Here is a 25865-nt window from a genome sequence, read left to right as displayed (position 1 = left end):
ATTTAATTGCTTCTTTGTTGGTGGCTTCACTTTGTTGCTACAATGTCATTTTTTTTGCTGCTAAGTGAATTACTGGATTACACTGAACTCTGATGTCGGTAGTGTAGTATTAGCCACTCATTACTGGTCTGAAGTGTGAGTCTGCTTTCCTGGAAGGAGCAGTGACTGTTGGTGTGATGTCACATGAACGAGGTCTCGCTGCTGCTGATCGATCAGTTTTACCTTCAGTGTTTGTGGAGCAGCTGGCCGTTTCCTCGCTGGCAGGCAGGAAGCTCTGGTTCAGCAGGATGGATGACACAAGCTGTTGAAAGCTTTTTTTTTTCTTCTTCTTCTGTGGAATATGTTGAGTCTGCACAGCTACTGTACAGATGTGGCCGCTGCTGCTCCTCCACTGCTGTGAAGAGCTGAAAGTTGAGATACTTTGCTGTGATGGTGAAAGAATCCAGTTCAGTTACGGTGGACCTCAGAGGAAGTATGGAAGTGAAATAATCAGGAATATTGAGGCTTAAATGACAATGTGCATGTTAGAGCTACTGTTGAATATTTCATTCTGTGACTGCTTTTAACTGATAAAGTTCCTCAATAATGAAGTGATACAAGACCTCTAGAAATGTATTCTTTCAGTATAGAAAATGCACCAAAACAGACAAATGTCCTCATGTAATGACCAGTAGTAGTGTAGGAAATAAAACAAATAGAAAGTAAATCATTTAAAATGTTTGAGTATACTGCACTCTATATACCAATAATTATTCATATTGAATATCACTTCACTTTCTTTTACTTTATTTAAAAACTCGTTGCCTGGTTGCACTTTTCTTGCCTCACAAAGAGTGACATTTGAGTGTGTTTGTGTGTGTGTGTGTGTGTGTGTGTGTGTGTGTGTGTGTGTACACAGTCAGGACCAGCCAGTCTACCTGCTGAAGACATCAGCGCCAACTCAAATGGACCCAAACAGGATTCACTGTTTGATGACGATCCAGAGGACCTGTTCGCAGGTACAGACACACACACAGGTAGAGCTGTAGAGTCATTCTTTTAAAACAGTTACTGCAGATGAACATGAAACAAGAAGGTAAGGTAAGGTAAGAAAACATTGGTGGTTTTGTTGATACCTCAGCTATGTCATGGCACAACATAGATGAGCCACATTTATTTGGTGGTGTGTGTGCACTGTCCACAGCAGGTAATGAGTGACATTGCCCTCTGACATTATAGTGGGTGCTGTGGACAAACCAACAGCAACACAGGGAAAAGCATATTAGCTCCTTATTAAAATCATACAACGTTGTGTCTTTCCTACTTGCTGTCTCAATCTTGTCATCTTAGTAAACACGTTGTTTTTGCCACATCACTCACTCACTGTGCCTCTTTCTATTTGTCCTGTCCCAGAGGCCACAGAGGAGGTCTCGTTGGACAGTCCAGAGAGAGAAGTCCTGCTGTCTGACGGCCCGTCACCTGCCATCACGCCCATCACCCCTCCCACCTCTGTCATCACCCCGCGCATCGGCCTCGCCCACGACGACATGTTCACACACTCCTCCTTCGACGAGGTGACTGCACTCACGGCGCTTTATATTTACACAGAGCACTTTTTGGCAGTGTTTATTGCTAAAATATTATCTTATAATATTATCTTATATTACGCTGATGTTACTGAGCTGTACTGTGTTTTTTGCCATGCTGGTTATTGTAGATTATTTTAGATTGATATCATTCTGTTGTTTGTCTTGGTTGGCAGCTTCCTCTGCTTACTACTTGATTTTCTCCACATACAGACGGTTGACTCTAAAAACACTTTTCTTTTTCTCACTGAGAACAGAAAATTAAAAGGCAGAAAATACAATTGTTGTTCCCTTAAGTTTTGAGTTTTTAACGTCTAAAAAGGTTGACATTTGTTTTTTTTAATTGTCATTTTTAATTTCATGGGCTCTATATAAGACAAGACTTTATTGATCCCCAGAGGAGTAATTCACAGTTATATTCCTCATATACATATAAAGAGAAAAGGGGAATGCGTTTTTTTCTCTGAAGCTCTCATTAAATATTTCACCTTGTTTAGCTGTTGTAACCCTATACTGACAAACTTAACTGTTGGAAAAATGTCTGGAAACATGATAAATCAGGAAAACATGCAGTGACCCTTTTCTTTTGACTCTTTATTCCTGTTTTCTGAAGATTGAAGAAGAGGAGGGTGGCGATTCATTCGACATGCACATATCAGTGTCTGACCCTGAGAAAGTTGGTGAGTACACATTTTATATCACTGTAGTCCTGGAATATGGAGCAATGACAGGTATATTTCAGCAACATGAGTAAAGGGGCTTTCCAGTTTTATGATTTACCAGAGAGTCAGTGCATGTGTTTCTAAGAACTACTGCGTTTCCCATCAGCCCCCCTTTTCTTTTCACTCTTCCTCTCTTTTCCCCGATGATAATAAACATGCTGGAAGTGATATTTTACATCAGCTTTGACAGATAAAAGCTGATGTAAGCAGAAACAATGATAGTGATGAAGTAAAATGCAGAGCTGACATTGACGGAGGCCAACCGTCTGCTCAATCATGCTGTTAGTCATCATACTTTATTCTTGTGCTAATGGTTTATTGATGCAACAACACTGAAGCTCTGAAGGAAGTGGTAGTGCCCCCTGGAGGCTCCAATGTGTTATTACATGCCACAATTCAGAAGTATTGGACTGAACAACCAACACTCTGATTTAGTGATTTGGAGCTCAAAGTGTGAAGTCTGTTTTGAGAGTTCTTAAAGAGGTACTCCACCCTAAAACATGTTTTTTCAGCTGTAAACTAAATGATATGACTGTACTATGATGAAACACATCAGTGCTGGTGTTAAAATTGACATTCTTATCAAATGTCGTGGGTTGAAAATGGCTCACAACAGCCAGTGCTGACATACAGTCGACCATTTGGGACTAATTTACGGCATGACATTTATATATAAAAAAGAGTGTTAACACCCTCTTATCAGAGGAGGGGGTCCACCTTCCCCAGCGTCCGCTTTAAGTGTCCTCTTAAGTGTTTAAGAGTCTGTGAAACCACTGCGATCATTTTTAAATGTATATTGATTGAGACGAATCATTCACATTTTCTTTAATTTGCTGGGAGGGAGGGAACGGGCAGAATTGAAGGCTGTAGTTACTGTACACCTTAAACATTAATATGTGAGCTGACTGTGCAGGACATTCATTTGTGTGTAAATATGAACCAGGTCACAGAGAGACAGCCAACAAAACTGTTGAAACACTCAGCGATTTGATCCAAGAAAGCACATGTAACCAGTTTAACCAGTTTGATATCTGAGCTGAGTGTGTTCCATGTATTTATTTGTTTAGAGCATTAATGCTGTTTAACTTGCAATGAAACACACATGACAGTGTAGTGGCATTACCATAGGTCAATACTGACGAGATAATGGAGCACACACACACACTAGTCATTTCTTTTTGTGTGATTCAACTTTGTGTGTGTGTTCCAGGTGATGGGATGAATGCGTACATGGCCTACAAAGTGACAACCAAGGTGAGATTTCTATCAAACTGTATTTTCATGTCTCTTATAGGATGATATCGTCTGTCATATTCGAAACTATTAAAGTGAAAATTGTACCATAACAGTCGTCCATTAACTACAGAAGGACAAGAATGTGTTGCTCTGACAGTAAACAAAAACAAAACTGCCACACCAATATTTCTGGTACTCACCAAAAACAAATCAAAACTGGACTCTTCTGCTGTTCTTGGATCAGTACAACTACTCGGGTAAAACACAGAAGGTTTGCTCTGAGGGTGGCACCAGAGCAAAAAGCTGTGTTAGCCCAGTCTAAAGGGATTTTCCTCTGTATGGTTGTGATGTTTGGATATCTCCGTCAGGTTTTCAGATTCAGCTCTTCACTGCTTTATACTGTATATTCTCAGAGTTGAATGCTAACAGTACTATGTTAGCAATAGCTGTCTTAATGCTGAAGTGTCTTTTTTAACAACAGGGCAACACATTTTACTCCTTTGATGCATTATGTTTTGTGTATGTTGTTATATGTGCAAATAAACACAGTGAACTAAACCAAAACAAAACAGCTTAGGACACAGCTAGGATTAGCACGCTGCCTACAATTAGCATGTGTGTAAACAGTTATTAGAGATTAAGATAATGAACTTCAGTATTTAACATTTACTGTGTTAACATCCTCTGTTAGAATCAAGTTTAAATAATAACACTGGCTATGTAACATTTAGCATGTAACATGCACACAGTTTGCCACAACTTCCTGCATCTAGAATTGAACTGGAGACGTTAGGGTTACATGGTCGACACCTTAGCCACAAGGACGCCAAGACGGCCTGAGAATGGTCAGTGCGACGAGGCAAAGGATAAACTGAACATGCATGCAGTGTACATGTTATTGTGCTAGCATGTTAGCATATTAGCATACTAATGTTTGCATCAACAACCAGGGCTGGCATGGGCTCACATGTTGGATTATGTGGACATTTGACCTGCTGGGGGCACTACTGGGAAAAGGTGGAGTAACACTGAAGTCGGTGTACACCTGTACAAATATTTGTTGAGATATTTCTGTCCGGACCGAAGTAAGGGACTGACTTAATGACACTGCCTCTCTTCAAACTAGTGCAGCTAAAAACAGTAGGGAACTGTTGCACTGATCTTTTGGTAGTCAATCAGACTGTTTCTGTCTGTCTTATAATCAACAAACAGTCTACTGTTTGACATCTGAGAACTACAGAGCCTCTGCTTGACCCCAGTTTTATTTACTCTCTCTCTCTCTCTGTCTCTCTCTCTCTCTTTATGTCTCTTGCCCAGACCTCCATGTCTCTGTTTAAGACTGATGAGTTTTCAGTAAAAAGGCGTTTTAGTGATTTTCTGGGTCTGCACAGTAAACTGGCCTCCAAGTACCTGCACATAGGCTACATCGTCCCCCCTGCACCGGAGAAAAGCATTGTGGGTAAGTAAAGTTACACACTCCCTCCACTGTTCTCCTGGATGTAACTTCCCAAACTGAGGTGCATGAGTTTCTAAGGGTTATTCAGGTTCTCCCAAGGGGTCACACATAAAACACACTTTTGTTAACTTCTGTAGTCTTTACTGTTGTCGCAGACAAACAACAGTAAATATTCACAAATATAACAACATTAATGTGCACCTGATTGTGACTGTCCTCATCCTGGTTTAAATAAGTTCTCTGAACAAGTGTCTCCTCGTCTGCAGGGATGACCAAGGTGAAGGTGGGGAAGGAGGACCAGTCGTCCAACGAGTTTGTGGAGAAGAGGAGGTCGGCGCTGGAGAGGTACGCTGAGAAGACAATAAAAAATACACAAAATGTGGCAGCTGCTCATTCTGTAGGATTTAGAGAGAGTTTGATATAATATTGATTTTATTATATAAGACTGTTGTCTGGGATTTTGATTGTCATAATGATCAAACTGAGATTCACATTTTCATGGTTTTTCATGTTCATGTTTCTGGCCTTAAAAAAAACAAAAATAAGGGAAAGAAGAAGGGAAAGAAAATTACTTGAATATTAAAATGGTAATAAAAAGCTATAAAAGTTACAAAACTTTATAATAGTCTGTGTTCCTGTCATAGTGCAAATAGGCCTTTTCGACATCAGGCATTTTGACTTACCTTACATTGATTTTATTATTTACACCTGTGCTTTTCCTGCTTCTATTATCATTGTAATTGTGTGCGTGTGCGTGTGCGTGTGTGTGTGTGTGTGCGCAGTCATGGTAAAGACCAACTTGACCAGAACTTTACAGGCTGAAAGGTTAAACCACAAATATTAGATACATCATTATCACAATACACATGTTCGTGTGTGTGTGTGTGTGTGTGTGTGTGTGAGTGTGTTGAATATTGAGGAGGTGGGGAGGAGGTGGGCGGGGCTGACATTCTGCTGCCCTTTTACTGATGGTGTTTGATTGACAGGAAGGTCAGCCAGTGACAGCTGATGGAGCTCAGAGCTGCAGAACTCCACGCTGATGGACACACACAGACACACTTTGATTTTTTCTTTCTTTCTTAACTTTAATTTTTCATGAATATCTTGTTTTTTGGAAATAAAGGCTCTTTTTCATGTTTGATTTAAAAACAAAAATCAAAAGAATCAATTCTGTTTTTTAATCCTCGTAGTGTGACTATGGCTTGAGGAACTAGCTAGAGGAGCTAGTCTTTTAGCAACATTTTAAAACACATGCACCTTTTATTTTCAGGTTGCCACTGTGCACTTTAGACTTCAACAGGTAGCAGGATTCTTTAATTAGAGCAGCAATGGGTACTTTTTAAACAGAGCTGAGAACCTCTAAATACTGAGGAAAGTTACATTTCTGACACCAATCAATCATATAAAGAAGCTGGTTTCCCACAACAACCCAAAGAGGAGAATAATGAATCACATGATTAGTAACAGGTCGCCATAATATAGTCGCCATAATAAGTGTTCTTGCGCTCAAACCAGTATTTTTATTTTGTCTCAGGTATCTGATGAGAACAGTGAAGCACCCCATCCTGCTGAAGGATCCTGATGTCCTGCAGTTTCTGGAGAGCTCAGAGGTAAACAAAACTTTACACATTTTACTAGAAGAACGTGAACCTATCTTATGCCAGTCAGTCTGTATGAGTAGTACACAACAAACCTCAAAAAACCTGTTATTAACAGACAATCAGTTCTCTGTACTTCCTTGTTTCCCAACAACAGTGATTTAGTTTCAGCAGCAGTTTATTCAGCCTGGGGCCTGTTTAATGTCACTGGCAAACTTTTAAAGTCCAGTCAGCCTTTAAAAGTTGACTACAGTCGGCATTGTCTGTTAGAAACTGAATCTTCATCAGTGCCTTACTGCAGAAAATCAACAAAACCTGCAAACTGCAGTTTGGCTTCTTCGCTTCAACACTTTGTCTTGTTTCCATTTCTGTAGTTTAATTTTCATCTGGACACTAGATCACTGGGTAGGAGATAAAAACAGGGCAGCACATTGTTGTTTATGAGATGCAGTTTACAGTGCAAGTTTTGGGTCAGGTGAGCTGAGAAATAAAATGGTTCAACTCAAGTGTTTGTCCATTTGTTTCCTAGCTAAACAAGTGATGAGAATTTAGATCAGGTAATGACAAAAAGCATTGCTGGATTGACCTGTGCAGACACTATAATGGATGGTTACTAACCAGGATTTATCTATCATTATGCTAGGACTGGGGATATGTCAAATGAATTTAATAATTAATTAATCACGCAAAAAATAATTATCAATTAATTCCTTTTTAATTAATTCATAACTTAGTAATTAAAGTAATTATTTAACAATTAATGTTTTTAAGATGTGTAAAATCGTGAAATTCAAACTATTTCAACCAAAAAGTGTTATATAATTAACATAGATGAAAAATAATGGAGAAACTGCAGGATGAAAGGAATTACACAAATAGTGTCTAAAATAGTTTTTGGATGTTGCCCTCTGACCCACAATGTTGCTCTCTACATACAGAAAAACAATTGATTCAACCTGAAATAACAGAATTTTTTTTTGGGCCACCAAAGGGCAGCGAAAACAAGCTGTGAACACTGCATTGACATATTTTAAGTTGATATGTTAAACTTGTTCACAAACGGTTACTTATTTACACACCAGCAGTTATGCAGCAACATTATCAGCCATTTAGATCAGTGTTTGTGTCCAGCTGATTAACATAAGATCAGAACAGGAACAATAGGGAAATATCTATATCTCCCACTGTGTTCTCCAGCTCGTCTCTAACTGTGTCGGTCTGCTGCTGAGCACGTAGTGTGCAGTGGGGTTTTAGAGCTTTTTGCTGAAAAACAAATTACACTATGAGAGCAGAGAGCCGAAACTCACAAAGCTCTGCTGACAATTCTCTGTAGGTTCGTACATTATTACAAAGATTTCAGTCGTGGCCTCTTTAAAGATTTTAGACACCACCTTGTTTATTCTGAAAGGCTTACTGGAGCTACATGGTGGCACTAGCTGAAAGGTCAAGGGTCCTCTGGGGACCATTAATATCCACAATAATGTGCTGGTAATCTGACCAGCAGTGTTAACGTATTTCACTCTGGACCAAAGAGATGGACACACAGACAGACTGACTGAATATCTGACAAATAACGGACCCCCAAAAGAAGCGAAAGAAAACCTCTGCCTGAGTTTTCTGATCTCTTCACTTCTTTTACTCAACAAGCAGCAAAACGTCCCGACAAGGTCAAACCATCAAGTCTGCGGTTGTGAGCCGAGCCTTTAAAACTGCCTTGGGGTTTAAGGGCCTGCGGCGTTTCCTGTTTCCTCGCTTTATTGTCCACTCTGACTAAATCCTCTATAACATTTCGTCTTGTTGGTTCAAACTGCCCCCCCTCCCCTCCTCCTCCTCCCCTCCTCCTCCTCATCGCCCTTTTCTGCCACCCACCTAACCGTTTTGTGGGATTGTGTTGGGAAGGAGCCGGCAGTTGTTGGGTCCACAATAAATGGCCTTGTGTCACTGATTTAACAGATGAATCACTCGGACGCTTGACCGAGCGTGTCGGTCCGTCCAGCCCGCTTAATGAAACACAACCAGAGGAGGGGGGAGGCGCGAGGGAGGGATGGGACTGGGTCTGCAATTGAAAGCTATTTTTACCCCCCCTCCACTCGTTTACCCTCGTCCCTCCGTCAGTGAGGGCCTCAGGGACCGAGCCGTCCCCTGGCTGCTGCCGCTCCCGTTAAATGAGATTGGAGGGTGGGGAGGGGGTAAATCTGTTCCAGCGTCAGAGTAAAACCCTGTATGTCCGGGAAAAAAGTAAACTTTTCCAAAATGAAGAAAAATGAGCCTATTTTCAGATGGACGTCCAGGCGTTTTCAGAGTGACGCGATGGTTTCTGAGTCTGTTTTTGCGGCTGTTAAAGTTGCTCGGCACATAAAGCGGCTGCATTAAATCTGATTGGAGCTAAAACGTGGGAGACATTACAATCAGAGGAGAGGAGAGAAAAGACCACAGCTGTGGTAGAGTTAGAGATGGAAGGAATGATAGAACAGAAAAGAGAGACACCAGAGAAACTGAACACAACAGCCACCAAAAGAATATAAAAATTAAAGGAAGAAGAATCATGAAGGTGAAAGAAGGACAAATAAAGTGAGCAGGAGAGCAAATAAAGAAAACAATTGCAGAAGATTTGAAATTAGACAAACTGAGAGACTTGGTGGAAATTAAAGAATGAAATGAACCAAAGAAAAAGAAACAGAAATATAAACGATCAACAAGGAACAAAGAGAAATAGAACAAAGTCTGAAATATGGAAAGATTTTCAGAAACTGAATAAAAAAATAGAGTGTGTGACAAGCTAAAGATTAAAAATAAGAGAACAAAAGGGCCCTGTTAGCTCAGTGGGTAGAACTGGCAACCCATGTACTGAGGCTGAGTCCTTGCTGCAGCGGCCCAGGGTTCGAATCCGACCTGCGGCCCTTTGCTGCGTGTCATCCCCTCTCTCTCTCTGCCCCCCTTCCCTGTCTATCTTCAGCTGTCACTATCAAAGGCAACAAAAAGCCCAAAAAATATACAAAAAATAAATAAAAATAAGAGAAACAAACAAACAAGAGAAAAGCAAAAGAAGCAGAAAACAGAATAATATTAAAGTGAAAATGAAAGAGAGAAAAAAAGTGTCAAAAAAGAATCCGGAAAAAAAGAGATGACATAAAACGATATACAAATGAATAAAGACTGGTCCCCAATGAAGTTACAGTGGAATACTGTAATGGCTCACATTGTAAATTCAGTATAACATACATTGACACAGCTCTTTAAATCTGTGTAAATCAAATTTTGGAAATGTTGAAAGTTACAAAACCCTCCAGAAATGACACTGATTACTCTCTTTAAGCAGCTTTTAATGTGAAACATCATTGCAGGAAGTGTTTAGTTTTATTGATGATAACTTGATTTAAAAAAGGAGCCAAATCAAATTAACTGGAAGTAATTAAACTGAGTTTATCAAAACAAGGAAGTTTGCATAAACAGCAAATTAAAACATTGGCAGATCAGTAAACGGGGAGCTTTCTTACTTAAATAGCATTAAATATACTTCTTTAGAAAAAAGGGAAAATTAATGAGAAATAAAGGCCTGTCTCTTCCCCAATTTAACCACTCATCCGGTTTGTTTGTTTGTTTGCTGTCCAGTTGCCGCGGGCAGTCAGCACTCAGGCCCTTAGCAGCGCCGGACTTCTCCGAATGGTCAACAAGGCTGCAGACGCCGTCAACAAGATGACCATCAAGATGAACGAGTCAGACGCTGTGAGTGAAGGATGGAGGAGAGGAGGAAGGAAATAAGGTGGAGGACTGAGGGGAAGGATGGGAGGACAGAACGATCAAGGAAGGAGGAGGAACAGGGAGAGAAGAGTGGATAGAAGGGAGGAGAGATGACCGTAAGGCTGGAAGAATGAAGGGAATTAAGGGAGCAGGGAAGAAAGGAAGGAAGAGAAGATTAAATAAGTGTTGGTGAAGAAAGGAAAAGTAAGAATGTAGAGAAGATAGGGAGCAAGATAGGAAATATGAACTAAGAAAGTGGAGTCGGGGTGGAAAGAAAGAAAAATGGAAATAATAGAATAGGAAGAAAGGCAAAGTGAAGATTCAGATGGAGCCGAGAAGATTTTTGGATAATTAAAGATTATATTAGTTAAAACTAAGTTTTAAAGTTTAGCATCTACTGACAGCACTCTTACTAAACCTGGTGTGTGTGTGTGTGTGTGTGTGTGTGTGTGTGTGTGTGTGTGTGTGTGTGTGTGTGTGTGTGTGTGTGTGTGTGTGTGTGTGTGTGTGTGTGTGTGTGTGTGTGTGTGTGTGTGTGTTGTGTGTGTGTGTGTGTGTGTTTGTGTGTGTGTTTGTGTGTGTGTTTGTGTGTGTGTGTCTCTGTCTCTGTGTGTGTGTTGTGTCTCAGTGGTTTGAGGAGAAGCAGCAGCATTTTGAGAATCTGGATGTTCAGCTGAGGAAACTTCATGCCAGTGTGGAGTCTTTGGTCTGTCACAGGAAAGGTACGACGGCCCTCTGTAATATTTAGTTTTTAAGCATAACAGTTATTAGGTTTGTTTTAGTCTCTGAAGGGATCTTACAGAACGGCTCCACATATTGTGAAAATGATCTAAAAATACAAAATATTTTAGGGAGGCAAGCCTTAAACCCACATAATGTAGATGTAATCACTATACATATCTGTGTGTGCGTTCATTCAGATCTCTCACTGCAATATAAAATTCCACTGCTTTATTTATTAGACAGTTAAAAGGTTTCAACTCTACTCAGCAGGAGCTGTACACCTCATGTCATTTTAATCTGCATTTAAACCCACAAAAAGAAGAAGAAAGTGGTGTTATTTTTATTTGAGGATAGAGCAAATGTAGAAAACTCTTTTATAAACTGAATAAAAGACACTCTGCTGGCATGTACTAAATCACGTTTTGAGACCAGACTCTTGAATTTCTCCCATCGTCTCCTCTCCAGAGCTGTCGGTGAATACGGCGCAGTTCGCCAAGTCGGCGGCCATGTTGGGGAACAGCGAGGACCACACGGCTCTGTCCCGAGCTCTGTCCCAGCTGGCCGAAGTGGAGGAGAAGATTGACCAGCTGCACCAGGACCAGGCCAATGCAGATTTCTACCTCTTTTCCGAGTTACTGGGCGACTACGTCCGCCTCATTACCGCCGTCAAGGTACAGCCGAGTTTGCTGGTTAGACAAAAACCCCATTACACAGCACCTGAGCCTCCTGAGCCTTTAACCTGGAGAGCCTCTATCCTTCTGTAGAGTACATTTATTTTATTTAGTGAAGTTAAAGGCAGTTATTACTATAACTGTGTTCTGCTGAATTACTGATCCAACCTGCTGTGTGAGCTGCTGGACACCAAACACCTGAGTGCAGGTAGGATCGAGACACAGTGTGAAAGTAGAGTAGAGTAGAGGGCAGTAGAGTAGAATTAAATCGTGGTTATTTGTATATTTTATTGAGAACTAGCTGCAGATATTGAACCTTATTTGAACCCAGGCAACAAGTTTAAAAATGTATATAAAATGAGACCTGTTGTTTATGATAAAGCATTTATATCCTTTATATAAACTTCAAATAAATATGTACTGTATCTACCTCAAGAAGATATATTGGAATACATTCTACTTACAGTAAAGTTTAGTAATTATGTTTCTTAATTAACACATTGTTCATGTGTCAGAACTCCCTCTGCAGCTCAGTAAAGTTTGGGCCTTTAAGGTCTCATCCTTGACATTTTTGTAGTTGATTGTGTTGCCGCCTTCTCATAAGATCAAACAAACTAAACTAAAGAAAACTAAATCTCACAGCTGCTGTAACAGAGGAAAAGCTTCAGTGTTCTGTGTATTTTTCTATACATGAACAATTAATTTGTTCATAAAAAAACTGAAATTAACATATTTGCGACATTTAAGCAGATTTAATCATTTTAGTTTAGTTGCTTCAAATGATCCCCTAGGTAAACAAATAATGTATCTTGTAATTGAAAATCGATGTTATTGTTTGAAGTGACTGTTTTTCATGGTCTTTGGAGTAACCAGTGGAGTCAATTCTGTATCAAACTATGTGCGTGTGTGTGTGTGTGTGTGTGTGTGTGTGTGTGTGTGTGTGTGTGCGCAGGGTGTGTTTGACCACCGTATGAAGACGTGGCAGAAGTGGCAGGACAGTCAGTTGCTCTTGCAGAAGAAACGAGAAGCTGAAGCCAAACTGCAGTTCACCAACAAACCAGACAAACTGCAGCAGGCCAAAGACGAGATCAAAGAGGTGAGACGGACAGACACACAGACAGATGGAGGGAAGAATGAACATAGACCGAAAACGTAATCAAAGTAACAAGTGGGGGAAAAAACTTTCTAGGAGGCCAGTATACGGGTAATCGGAGAGTAAGCTGACTGTTATGTAGTAAAACATCGGCAATAAAATAAATGGGATATAAATTTTCAGAGCAACAATAAACAAGGAAATGTTATACGATGCAGAACAACATGTATACGAATTAAAACATGTAAAACACAAACATACTATACACAGAGCGAGCAACAGGCACATCCTAATAATAAAGGCAAGCAAATCACACTAAGACCACAATGAAAGACATGTACAGTGGTTAAAAAAATACAGACTGGCAATGACCATGTGATAGCAGGCTGTGTGTGGTTCTTACAGTTCCAGCACAGCAGAGTTAAAAAAAAAAGTGTCACAAACAAACAGACTTTCAGTGGTGTCGTCAATAATTACTGAATGCTTAAAACAGAAAAAGAAACAGGTTAAAGGTTTTAAAAAACCCATAATGTCTCAGACGTTGATTTGCAGACTCAATGTAGTGTAAAATAATTATTCTCCAGAGTCTACTGTATAATGGGTATTTTTATAATAACAGTGTATTAAATGACTACGTTAAAACAATCTGACAATGTGAAATGAGTCTCTGTTTGGGATGAACCTACAGAGAATTAGCAGCTGAATCTGAAGCTCCACTTGCCTTCACTGTGCTTTATAGAAAGTTTCAACTTGTTGTTTAGCCGGTTAATGCATTCATAGCCCTAAAAACCCATAGTGCACCAGTTTCTCAGCAGCAAACAACAGACAGACACAGGTAGAGACTAGCTGGTGGACATAATGGAGCATTTAGCTGCTAAAGAGCCAGATATTTCCCTCAGGGGTTGGTAGAGACCAGAAACATAGCTAAAAGAGAGCTAATATTGGACTTGCATTCATCAGTTGGATACAAACACCACTCCAAATGAATGAGCTACCTTTTATCAGAAGCAGGATTAAACTGGGGACATTGTAGTTGTATGGTATGCATCTGAAACTACCAGGGCACCAGGACAGCCCAGTAAAATAAAGGCGTTGATTATCGTCTTCATTACATCTGTAATCATGAAGTGCAGTTATTGTCAGTCATGTTTTTGTCTGGGACTTCTTCTTCCTTTAAAATAATTAGTACACTTGTTAATCATATACCAGACTATGAGTATGATTATGACAGTAATAAATGTTTATGGTTCGAGTTAGTTTTACGAGTCGGGTGAAACGTTGCTCTCGGGAATCAGTCTCCTCTCTCTGAGGCTGTTGGTGTGTCCAGTCAGGTAAAACAATCGCACCTTCGCAGTTCAGTCATGTGAAAACTTTTTTTTTTGTAGTGTATAAATCTTGTTTTCGTTCAGTCTGCAGACTACACATGAACTCAGTACGACAAACAAGAGCAGGAGAGAGTAGAAAAGTACTTTATTAGAGCATCTGTTGAAGCTGTCACCACACAAATTCATCCTCTCTGTCAGGAACACACACACACACACACACACACACACACACACAGTTGGCGTGGTCGGGGGTCTGGTATTAGAGCAGAAGAGCTGTCAGATATGGAGTGTTGGGAGGAGGATGGGAGGAAGGTTTGGGGGGAGGCAGGGGAGGCTGTCAGAAGCTGCAGACGAGGACAGATCGCAGTAGAGTTACAACCAACATTTATTTGGAGCCGACATGAGTTTTGCCGCCTGTCAGGAGTCGGGTTTTGGTTCACGGCTTGACAACAGCCAACAGAAAACACACAGCGGCTTTTTCTAAAGTCAAAAAAAGAGAAGAGTTTTACTTCACACTGCTGCTGTTGGAAACCTGGCGAAGAGCTGCTACAAACAACTAATGCCAGAGATAATACCTCTTCAACCTGTGAATACATTTGTAGTCCATTATCTGAAGGGTTAATGCACATGAACCTCAACAGCCCAGAGGAAAGTTTTGTATAAAAGATTGGCAGCAGAGGGAGTAAAATCTGTGAACATCCTCCCCTCTTCTCTCCTGCTGCCTGGCTGCTGTTGGTGTCAGGTAGTTCTCTTTTTCTCCGGACAAACATATCTGTAATCCCACTCCTCACAATAAACAGCACAACAACAACAACGAAAAAAATTGGGAGAGCATACAAGACAAGGTGCATACTGAGGCTGTGTTCACACTCCTTAATGCTCAGTCTGGATTTATTGATGGCTATTCACATTATTTTATAAATGGGACTCATATCACACTCCAGTGTGAACAGGTCAGGGTCCTGAAGTGACCTACATGACAAATGCCAATCTAGAGTGATGTAAAAGCCACATGACTCCTGACTGTTGGACACATTATGAAAACTGAGGCCTTAATCTAATTGAACCACATATTAGTGCCCTCAAAATTGTAAAGTTCAGATTCCATGTGATTTGTGCTGTTAAAAAACTAATCATGTCATCATCATGCCTGCAGTGTGAATGAATCCTAAACCAGCTGATATAGAAAAAAGAGAAAGAAAACAGAAGAGTTAGTGTGTGGAAACGGTCCTCTACACTAGTGTATACAAGTTGTTATTGTGAAGATGTCTCTCCAAACTGGAAGTATTTCTACTACTTTATACTTCTATTTATTATATTTAATACATTTATTTGACAGCTTTCATTACCTTGCAGATTCAGATTAATAATACAAAATGACATCTGCACTGTCACTGGCTGTATTGTGTAGTAAGTGCACTTTATTTTTTTTTAAGTCTGTATTGAAAAATAAACTTGAACTTAACAACACTCACTAGTTTTACTTCGAGGTCACTAATTAAAAGATTCTACTCAGGCAGGAACAGGACTCACAGTCTGATGTGAAACAAAAGAAAATCCTCCTAAATATAGTAAATTAAAATGAACACAGAGGAAATGTGTAATTGGCTTCATTAAGGACTGTTGTTCTACACTAAATCATATCAGTTTTTTACAACTCAGTGATATAAAACAGAGTGGTGTGTTTGGAGTCTGTCTCATTATTAAACCACACTGCCCCCTGTGGGCACCAAATGGGAACAACAGTTCAGAGTTTAAAACACACTGCTGCTGTCTGTACAAGGACACTGTTGTGCTCCTAGAAAATAGTTTTCTTTCAAACCAGAAGGGTAGGTTTTATTCTGGATGTTATTTTTGCACCTGTTTTAATTATTAATTTAGAACCTCAGATTTTTTTCTGTGTTAGGGTGAAGGGGACATTAAGTTTTTCATTTTGTAATATAAAAGTACATATAATGTATTTTTTTTTTAAGGGAAGATACTACTATTATTTAGACTGATAAGGCTTAAATTCAACTTGTTGGCCAAGAAAAATGCAAAACAAATGTATGAATAAGTAGAACAAATTAGCATAATTCATGGAGGAATAGAGAACAATCCTGCTACTACTAACTTTTACGTCATCATGTAGAAAACTCATTGACATGCAGTTTTTTAAAAATAAAATAACACGGAAAACATATACAAATTAATTCCTGTTCAAAATGAAGTGGTGGAGTGGTTATTATTTCAGGTTCTGTTAGTTATTGAGAAGAAAAATGCCAAAATGGTTCCATGTAGCTTCTTAATTGTGAGAATTTGCTGCTTTTCTCTGCTTAATGTCTGTAAAATGAAAATCTTTTGTGTCTTTTAGCAGTTGGTCGGACAAATTGAGCAGTTTTAAACCATCCTTGCAGCGCTGATGCCCAGTTAGAGAACTGTAATGCTGCCTGCTTCTGTTCGTCCTCTGCAGCTTTAACTTCAGCACAGGTAGTTGGGACTGTCCGCTCGGGTTTGAACAGAGCAGATATTCTTGTGCCAAAGCAAGAATCCTTCCTGGACCCTGACTCTGTCTAGAGTGAGAGGTTCAACAAGTTACAGCAGATATTTTGCTACGAAGTGTTCACCCTGCCTCATTCACTTTCACAACAGTTAGTGTTTACTGTGAACTTGTTCCTTCTAACCTCTTTATCAAGATTACACCCTTTATGGAAGCCCTGGCACGTGTTTACGTCCTACATCACAGAACCTGATGTCTACTGTTGCTGTTTTATGAAGATGTTGTTTTTTGATTAGATCAGAAGCTAAATTAAATGAAAGCACACACGATCCCAAAATATACAGTGTTCTGCCTTATACGCATTAGGGCTCCTAATGAAGGTGAAATAATTAGTGTGAGTACTGAAAATTATGGAAACCCCGAGAGGCAAGCGAGGAAAAACTAAAATCTGGTGATCTATTATGGAAGTCCGATCAAAATTGTTTTTCTGGGATAATAAGGTCCTTTAATTTCTTTTCTTTTCTTTTTTCCCAAAACATTTTTCCGTTTAACAAAATAAGCAACTTTTTTCAGAAGCATTCATGTTTATTGTCTCAACTCAAATTGCTGTACAAGAACTTGGCCATAATCAAAATAATACAGAACAACTTGAACAAAATATCTGATCATAAAACAAAAACACAAGAAAAGACTCTGACAAAATATTTACGTCCAACTTTTTGTCTGTTTTTCAAAGTTACTTCTGCTGAGGGTATAAAAATAAGTTTAAAAAAAGATAATGAAAAATAAGTTTTTGTTCTCAGCTCTTGTGTCTTAAAGCCTCGGGTTCAAACCAGCTTGTTTCCTCACAGTATTCTCACAGTGTTTCAGGGAGGACTTTTCCTTTTTGGTTGGTGGTTTTGTTTGCTCATGTCTCTGGATCTTCCTCTATGATTTTGGAAGCTCTGAACATTTTTTCCTGCCTCTTAAAATTTTGTTGCATTTTCCCTGCCATGCCTTCCTGCAACCAGGAGATTGAGGAGGTAGGACCTGCCCCGTCTGTCTGTCTGTATGGCTGTCTGTCTGTCTGCAGCTCTGTGTCCACCTGGCTGACTGCCTGCTTCACACCTTTATAGTTGCCTCATTGCACCATTTGGTTCACATATTTATCATTGTTTAGTTGAATACTTTCATGATGCCATTCATTTTTTGTTTGTTTGTCCTGCCGTCAAACAGTCCAGAGTCACATGAATTAGTTTGTCAGAGTAGGTCAGAGTTTCTCAAATTTCCCTTTTGGAATAACTTACTAAGAGCCTTTTTCTGATCATCAAGGTTAAAAACTTTCATTTTGGGTTTGATAGTTTGACCTGAATCTGAATCAAACAACAGACAAACGCTTTCATGTGACAACGTAGATCATCTAGTCAAACAAAGTTTTTATTTGCATCCACGTGGATTATAGAGCATAGATTATTTCCTCTTTATTCATGGAAACCTCACATAACCAGCGAGTAAAGCTAATTAAGTGCCTTCATTATTTCAACCTATTAAAGACTCATTTAACCAGGCGGTTGTTGTGTTAGTTTGGTTAATATCAATAACTTCAATTAACAAACATCCTCTAAACTAGTATCAACACTGTTGAGTCAGTTCATAACAGAGATGGAAATACATGACTCATCAGTTCATTATTTTACAAATCTTGTAAACTTGCTGCAGGAAACGTTTAAAAGCTGAGCACCAAACCAACATCCGAATGGTAAATCTTTGGAACTTTAACACTTGCTTTGTACAATAAGTGAAGACATTTTGAAAGCTGAAGTTTACTCAACGTTAATAATTATTAATGTTGTTAATTTATTAATTAATAATGTCCTCAGACCGTCACAGTGCATTCAGTATGAAGTCCGTCACATCTCAGAGTGGCTGCTTCTTGGTTTTTCATTCAAACAAAATTATAGTTCTTATTTTTGCTGTTATGGGATTAAAATATTGTTTTGTTGAAAACATCAGTTCACAACTGAAATTTGTAAGAAAGAAAGACAGAAAGTTGACAGTTTGAAAGGTGATCTTTGCCAGATTAAATTTACACCTTTTAAAAGATTGATTTCACTTTACCCTTCAAATTCAGTATCCTTAGTTGACTGAACTCTCTGAACACACTTTGACAGATTCTTTTTTAAATCAGCAGTGGGGCTCGGCGGATATAACAAGACATTGCAGTACAGACCAACCTAGGTTTGAGGTCTCAGTTACAGTTTGTACACCAGAAACCTTCAACAGGTAGATTTTTCAACTGTAAAATGTCCTGCTCAGTACGTATCTTGGCCACAATTAGACTAAATTAAACAAGAATTAAACAAAATATAAAATCTAAACCAAAACAATTCCTGTCAAGACATTTTATGTCATGTGTTATCAGATTTTTATTTAAACTCCCAAATATTGAAATAAGTATCAGCCCCAAAGATGTATTTGCCAGACAATAATCAGGAGAGTTATACAGGGTGGACAGTTGATCGTGTTATTGTCGTTGTTGCTGAAATTTGGGTAAATAGACACTTTAAAGACTAATACCTGTAACAATCTGAAGATTGCATTAGGATTTATAGATTTACAGCTGATAATCTATTCATCATAATAAACTAAATAAAATGGACCAACAAGGTTCCTCATCTAAAATGGGGATGCAAATTCTGATTTAAATGCAAATAATGAATGTTGTCTTTGTGTGTGTGTGTGTGTGTGTGTGTGTGTGTGTGTGTGTGTGTGTGTGTGTGTGTGTGTGTGTGTGTGTGTGTGTGTGTGTGTGTGTGTGTGTGTGTCTGTCTGTGTGTGTCTGTGTGTGTGTGTGTGTTTCAGCTGGAGGGGAAGGTCCAGCAGGGAGAGAGAGACTTTGAACAAATCTCCAAAACCATACGCAAAGAAGTCAGCAGGTTTGAGGTGAGAGGATTGGATGGATGGAGATGGGAAGGATGGATAAATGAATGTTCACCTGTTAATGTGAGGTTCATCCTGAAATTCTCTGTATATTCAAAAATGTTACTTTGATCCTTTGTTTTTGTTTTTTTCAACAGAAAGAGAGAGTGAAGGACTTTAAAATGATCATTATCAAATATCTGGAGTCACTGGTTCAGACACAACAGCAGGTAAAGACAATATAATAATAATAATAATTTATTATTATTATTATTGTTGTGAGAATACTTCAATATGAACCTATGTAAAATCAAATAACTTATAATATCCAAAAGATTACTCTTATCTTACAGAAGTCTACGGGTTATCAAAAGGCTTTTGTGTGTGTGATGTTTGACAGAATTAAAATTAAAAATGTTACTCCAATGAAAATAAAATCAAATTCCTACTGGCAGGATTTTTGAGGCGTCTTAGGACATAATTCATACATAAGATAAAATAATACATAGGACATGATGTGTGCTTGTTGTTTTTAAGTTTTATTTAGCTACCTCAAAGAAAAATTCGAATTTCCTTGTAATTCTCATTTCACATACAATTTAATTTGTATTATGGCAGTGCTATTATGCCTAGAAGTACATTATTTGTCTATGCAGTAATTATGCATTTTCAAACATGATTTAAACCATTTATTATGTCATACATTATGTGCATACAAAGGTCAGTTTTATTAAATTATTCAGTAGTGGCAACCACAGACTTCCATACATGAGTTTGTTACATATCATTTTAACCAGTACAGATTCTGCATACAGATAGAACGACAATGAATGAAAAGTGAATCTTTTTTCTTTTTCTCCTACAGCTGATAAAATACTGGGATGCCTTCTTACCTGAGGCCAAGGCCATCTCATAGAGTCCGCACATACACAACAGACAGTCCTGACTGGCTCCGGTCAAACAACACTACCCATAATGCACCTGTTCTCCTCACTGTCATCCTCCTGTTTGTGGCCAGAGTGAGGAAGAGAAGTGAGACAGTGAATCAGCTCAAAGTGACTTTTCTGCAGTTCTAAAAATCAACAACAAAACTCTCTTGAACTCACAGTTCACCATCTTTCAGTCCTCTCTTTTTCTTTCTGCTGAGCTCAGTGCTGTATTCACGTCCTGTGAGAATCGTTGTCCTTCTGATTGATGCTTTCACATTGATGCTTTCACAATTATAGTTACAGTTTTGCACTCCTCATACTATTTCCTTGTTAGTGTTAATAAAAATTAAGGAAGGCCAAATTGGGAAAAAAAACCCATGCAGAATTTTTCAAACTGGAAGCTCATAATCACGTACGACATGAATGCAGCACTAGTTATGATCCTTGTGATGGCTTTCCTCTACACACAAACATATTCTAATATGGTGTCAGTTTTTATAGCTGGAGCACTTTAATTTATTTTTTCACCAGACACGAGGTGAATGGGTGAGTAGAGAAGTAGGTGGAGGAATTTCACTTTATTGTATTTGAGTTTATTTTAAGGATCACACAATGTCCATCAACATAGACAGATATCCACATTCTTAGGTAAAGAGATTGTTTTGTTTTTTCAGTTTGGTTTTTGGATGTATGGAAGCCCATTCCTGCCATATAAGATCAAAAGTCAGGAATTGTAAAACTAAAACAAATTGTCAGGGAATGTCAAAATGATATGAAGTAAGAAAAGAAAAATGTGACTTTGTTATAAGAGAGGTTTAAATTCTGACAGAAAATGATGAGACACTAAATGCCTTTTATCAGAAAAAAACAGTGGGTGTGTATATAATGCCTTACACCACATCCAGTTTTATTCTGCTGATTCTTATTTGCTTTTACAAACATGTTTCTCTCTTATCTGTTGCTATATAGTTAGTTTTTTCATAAGTCTCCACTACAAGAATACATTTTTTAGGCTAAATTAATGACTGAAAGAGCAAAGAATCGTGCACAATCTGAGATACATACTTTTCATATTCACAGTTGTGAGTCATTTCCTGCCAGATAATTCAAGAATGAAGCACAGTATCTGTAAGGAAATTTTCTAAACTTAAGCATCACCTACTAGCATTTCCATAGACAAAAACAAAACAGAAACTTGTACAGTAATGTTGTACAGCTATGTACAACATTACTCTTCTTTAGTCCCCCTATTTAGCACTTACAAGCAGTATACAAACTGCTGATAAAGGGTTAATAATGCACCATAATTGGTTGTAAGCACAGCTGTGGGCACCCATCACTGGAGGTTGGTGTATAAACAGATAATGAATGATAATATTGTAAAACACAATTGCAATAATAAAAAATATGTCTCCATAGGACCAATTGTAATTGTTGACAAAAACTTTATATTAGTAAAAACTTAAAAAATGTTCTTGTAACTGGTAAAAACTACAATATAGGGTGTTTTAAATTAAATGTTTGTGTAATGCTTATAAATGCTAAATATGGGCACTTAAAGTAAATCATTCCTGACTTTTCTTTAGTTCTAGTTTTCTTGGCAAGAAAGGGCTTCCATACATTGTCCCTAAATACTACAGTACCCATGAGCCTCTGCAGAAGTTGGAGAGCCTGGAGAAGGTTGGATTCAAAGCTGTGAGCTGTGAGATGTATCGTATTCAGAAACAACCTCCAACTTCACCCTGCTGCAGTGTTCTCTGGGAATTGTCCTCCACTATCAGTTGTTATGCTAACAGTGCAAACACCTTTTTTTTTTTTTTCTTAGAATAGAACAGGAAGTATACATGGGACCTTTGTGCCACTAAAATACCCAAAAAAAACCTTGAAATCAGAATATTTTTATTTTGGAGTTTAGCGCGTGAGCTATGAAACTGATCCGGGGTCAGTGAAGAAGGACAACTGAATGCATCCTTTTGCTATTTTGTGTCTTGTACTTCCCGTCACCTGTTGAATCCCCTCACTTCCCCTTATGCCTTTCAAAACAAGAGCCCTTCATTTTGTTGCTGTATGATCGTGAGTGAAGGCAACATTTTCTGTTTCTGCCATCTTTGAGACAATGAGAGTGGAGGAGGAAGAACACTTTCTGGTTCAGTTCACTGCTGCTTTCAGATGAAAATGTCCATACCTAGTTAATAAGAATAAACTCTGTTTTTAATGTGTACTAGGATGATGAATTTCCCTAGATGCAGTAAGCCCATTTTCACTTTAATTCATCTGAATCGTGGGTGTGTAGAAAGTAGTCAGAAAAAAGAAAACCCAATCAAATCCAGGTGTAAATGCTGATGAACTACAAGCACCCAGTGAATGTCGTCAGAGATGCATTTCATAATTTTTACAACCTTGTAAGAATTGATTTGGTCAAATTATGTTTGGACATCTAGTTTAAATCAGGGGGAAAAAAGTTTTAAAGGTTAGTTTTTTGTCATCTACATTACATATAACCATTGTATAAAACAGCATGTAGTACTTCACTCTGAAATAGAGTCATTTAAACACTGCTGAAACCACAGTTACATCTCTGCCTATATGGTCTTTTGATCTGTAGATCACCAAATTAGTGCTTACTGGTAAGGTTGTAAAATGAAGTTTAGGATTTTGATGAATGGAGAACCAGCGAGACAAGATGTCAAAATAAAAATATTTGTTTTCAAAGAGTTTTAAAGTTATAACATTTTCAGTTAATCTTACGTTATCATGACCAACTGAATTAGACTGACAGGCTAAACTATTCAAGTAAGATCCAGTATGTAAACTGTAAGTTGTGTATAACACATTGTCCACATTCTAGCAGTGCCTGTTCACAAAGAGATGCATCACTCAATAGAATCACTTTTGACCAACAGAACAATGCAGCTTTTCTCCGTAGCATTATTGTAGTTTTTTTCTTCCCAAGTGCCCAAGGGGGAAAATGTTTCTCCCCTGCATTGCTCCTGTTATTATCAGTTGCGTTTCTCTGTCTGAACGAGGTCTCGAGGGGCCTAAACAGTCTTGCTGTGGAAGAATCAGATCAAACTCGAGGGTTAAAAAAGTGAACCGATCTCTGTCAAGTCATATTAGATCAGCGTTCAATCATAAAATACAAATAAACAGTCATATCCAAAACAATTACAGAGCAGCAGAGTATGAAAGCTTGCAGTGTGGAGAGAACCATGGCGTTTTTCTTCCTCCTGTCCGTTTGCCTCAAAGAGGAGACTTTGATGTTTTGAATTTTGGTTGATTAAACTCAACAGGAAATAAAAAAAAATAAAATAAAAAAAAAAGCTTGTTAGCATCTTTAGCCTTTTTCAGTTTTAGCAGCTTGTGATGCTAACAAGCTGATTTCATTGCAGATGAAGGATTTTCCTGTTGAAGAGTCTGACCTGAAGTGTTGTAGTAGTTTCCGGTGTGGAGGAAGTGAGGGACTGTAAAGTGTGTGTCCGTCCAGAAAGCAGCCTCAGACTGTGAGGATTATTTTTACTGGCTGTTTCTCTTCCTGTAGATCAGTGTGAGGGCTGCAAATTCCACAGAATCTGTTCTTGATTTTATTTTATTGAATTTAAAGCACACTTCATTATCAGAAGAAAATCATCCATCATCCTGAATCTGTCAGAGAAGCTACAACTCTGTTTTTCATCTCTTATGAGATTAAAGTTGGAATCAAAACTGGAAATGTTTTTAATTTTTTTTCAGCCCTCATTCCGTCTACTTCTCAATCTTAAATCATATTACACTATGTTGATTGCTACTTTTTTGTATTTTATTATGTTTTATTCCACATTTTTTGCCGCCTAATGATGTGCAATGGTTGAGAATTTTTCAGTTGATTTTATTTTAATTTTTTCATTTTCACATTATGATAAAATGCTTTATCTGAGCAGATTTTTTTAAACTTTTAGTTTAGACGTGTCATTCCTGCAGCGCGGCAAAGCAGATGTTTGAGAACTTTAATAATAATAAAGGAATGTATCTCATATATGGCTGGACTGTTTTAATTATACATTATTTTAAGTTTTAAGTCATCTTTTGTTGAAAATGTAAGGCTTTTAAATGCATTTTAAATACCCTTTTTTTAAAAAAGCCTTTTAGCTAGTGTGTTATTAATGTTAATGTCTTATATTCCATTCTTTTGCTCAATTTAATTATTGTTAATATTATTATAAAGATCCAGTGTGTAGGATTTGGTGACATCTAGCAGTGTAGTTGCTTATTGCAATGCCCTTGCCTCACCCTCCTTTTACAAATGTGTAAGAGAAACTACGGCATCCACAAAAAATGTAACATGAAAACATAAAAAGCTCTATCTAGAGCTGGTATTTGGTCTGTTCTGGTGGCCTCTCTGGACAAAAGCAGAGGGGAAGCCAACCGAATCCAACTCGGTGGGAGGCATTAAGAATGAGTATATAAACTTGTAGTACATTTAAGGTGCATTTCTCTCAGGAGATGCTATAAAACAACAAAAATGATGGTTATTGTTCTACAAATATCTGCTTTCAGTGGGATATTAAATATTCAAGCACTTGACAGTAAAGAATTCAGTACAATCATTTTTTACATTTACAATTATAAATGTAAGTTTTCAGTAGACAGCAATTTTTAAAATGTTACACATGTATTGTTATATCCTTAAGAATGAAATGAAAACTTATGACACCTAGACTCACAAGCCAGTCTCTAAACACTTTGTTCAGTTGATTAAAAGTCGTTGAGATGTCCGATGTCTGGTATCACAAGAATGTGTGACACCAGATGTTTTTCACTTACTTGTATAGATAAAATACAAAACAAGCTATAAACCAAGACTTTTTCTAAGATTTTTTTTTAAACTGACAATAACAATATTATAAACAGCTTTTATCGTGTGCCCACAAGATGTTGAAAGACGTTTGAGGCTCCATAAGATAATCTTGTTATCTGTCTGGGCTAATTTGTGCTTAAAAATGTTGCTCTATAATGCTCACTGCTGATGTAGTTCAGAGGTGTTCATGCACCAGATCGACCCCCACAATATGCAAACTGAAGATTAAAAACACTCATTCCTTCCTGGATCTTGGAACGTGCCTTGAGTTAAAAGGTAACGCACACTCACACATACAGCCACCCACACCTTGGCTGCGTATTGTTTCTGTCACCTGTCCTCCATCACTGTAATCACCTGCGTGCTCTGTGAAAAGTGTGTTGAGTTGGTCTGTCAGAACCTCAAAGTGATAATCAGAGTATCGAGACTGGAAAAGGTTCACACAAGCTGTCAGGAGGCTTCACGTCAGCTCTACATATTGTACATACACACACACATACTCACACACACTGAGCATATAGGCAGAGTGCTGTCAGAAAGTGGGCCGTGCATTACTTTGCATTGTGGCTGTCACAGGATCGACTAGCTGTCATAT

At 38.3% G+C, this 25865-nt stretch overlaps 1 protein-coding gene across 2 annotated transcripts in view; it reads left to right on the top strand.

The window, feature by feature from the left end:
* Positions 1 to 24446, top strand: part of snx2 (sorting nexin 2) — a 29644-nt gene extending 5198 nt beyond the window's left edge. The window contains exons 2-15 of one of the 2 annotated variants that reach the window (XM_051421819.1): positions 899 to 998; positions 1393 to 1553; positions 2179 to 2245; positions 3498 to 3541; positions 4841 to 4982; positions 5246 to 5324; positions 6514 to 6589; positions 10190 to 10303; positions 10947 to 11040; positions 11507 to 11712; positions 12665 to 12808; positions 19451 to 19531; positions 19666 to 19737; positions 20373 to 24446. In XM_051421819.1, the coding sequence (XP_051277779.1) occupies positions 899 to 998; positions 1393 to 1553; positions 2179 to 2245; positions 3498 to 3541; positions 4841 to 4982; positions 5246 to 5324; positions 6514 to 6589; positions 10190 to 10303; positions 10947 to 11040; positions 11507 to 11712; positions 12665 to 12808; positions 19451 to 19531; positions 19666 to 19737; positions 20373 to 20423 (1431 nt within the window). In that variant the 3' untranslated portion in view covers positions 20424 to 24446. Of the gene's footprint in view, positions 1 to 898; positions 999 to 1392; positions 1554 to 2178; positions 2246 to 3497; positions 3542 to 4840; positions 4983 to 5245; positions 5325 to 6513; positions 6590 to 10189; positions 10304 to 10946; positions 11041 to 11506; positions 11713 to 12664; positions 12809 to 17619; positions 19532 to 19665; positions 19738 to 20372 lie in introns of those variants that run through there. The other variant, XM_051421820.1, reaches the window with a different exon arrangement.
* The last annotated feature ends 1419 nt before the right edge of the window (positions 24447 to 25865 follow it).

The sequence above is a fragment of the Dicentrarchus labrax genome, unplaced genomic scaffold (genome assembly GCF_905237075.1).
Source record: "Dicentrarchus labrax unplaced genomic scaffold, dlabrax2021, whole genome shotgun sequence".
Taxonomy (NCBI): Eukaryota; Metazoa; Chordata; class Actinopteri; family Moronidae; genus Dicentrarchus; species Dicentrarchus labrax.
This window is presented reverse-complemented; position numbering and strand designations above follow the sequence as displayed.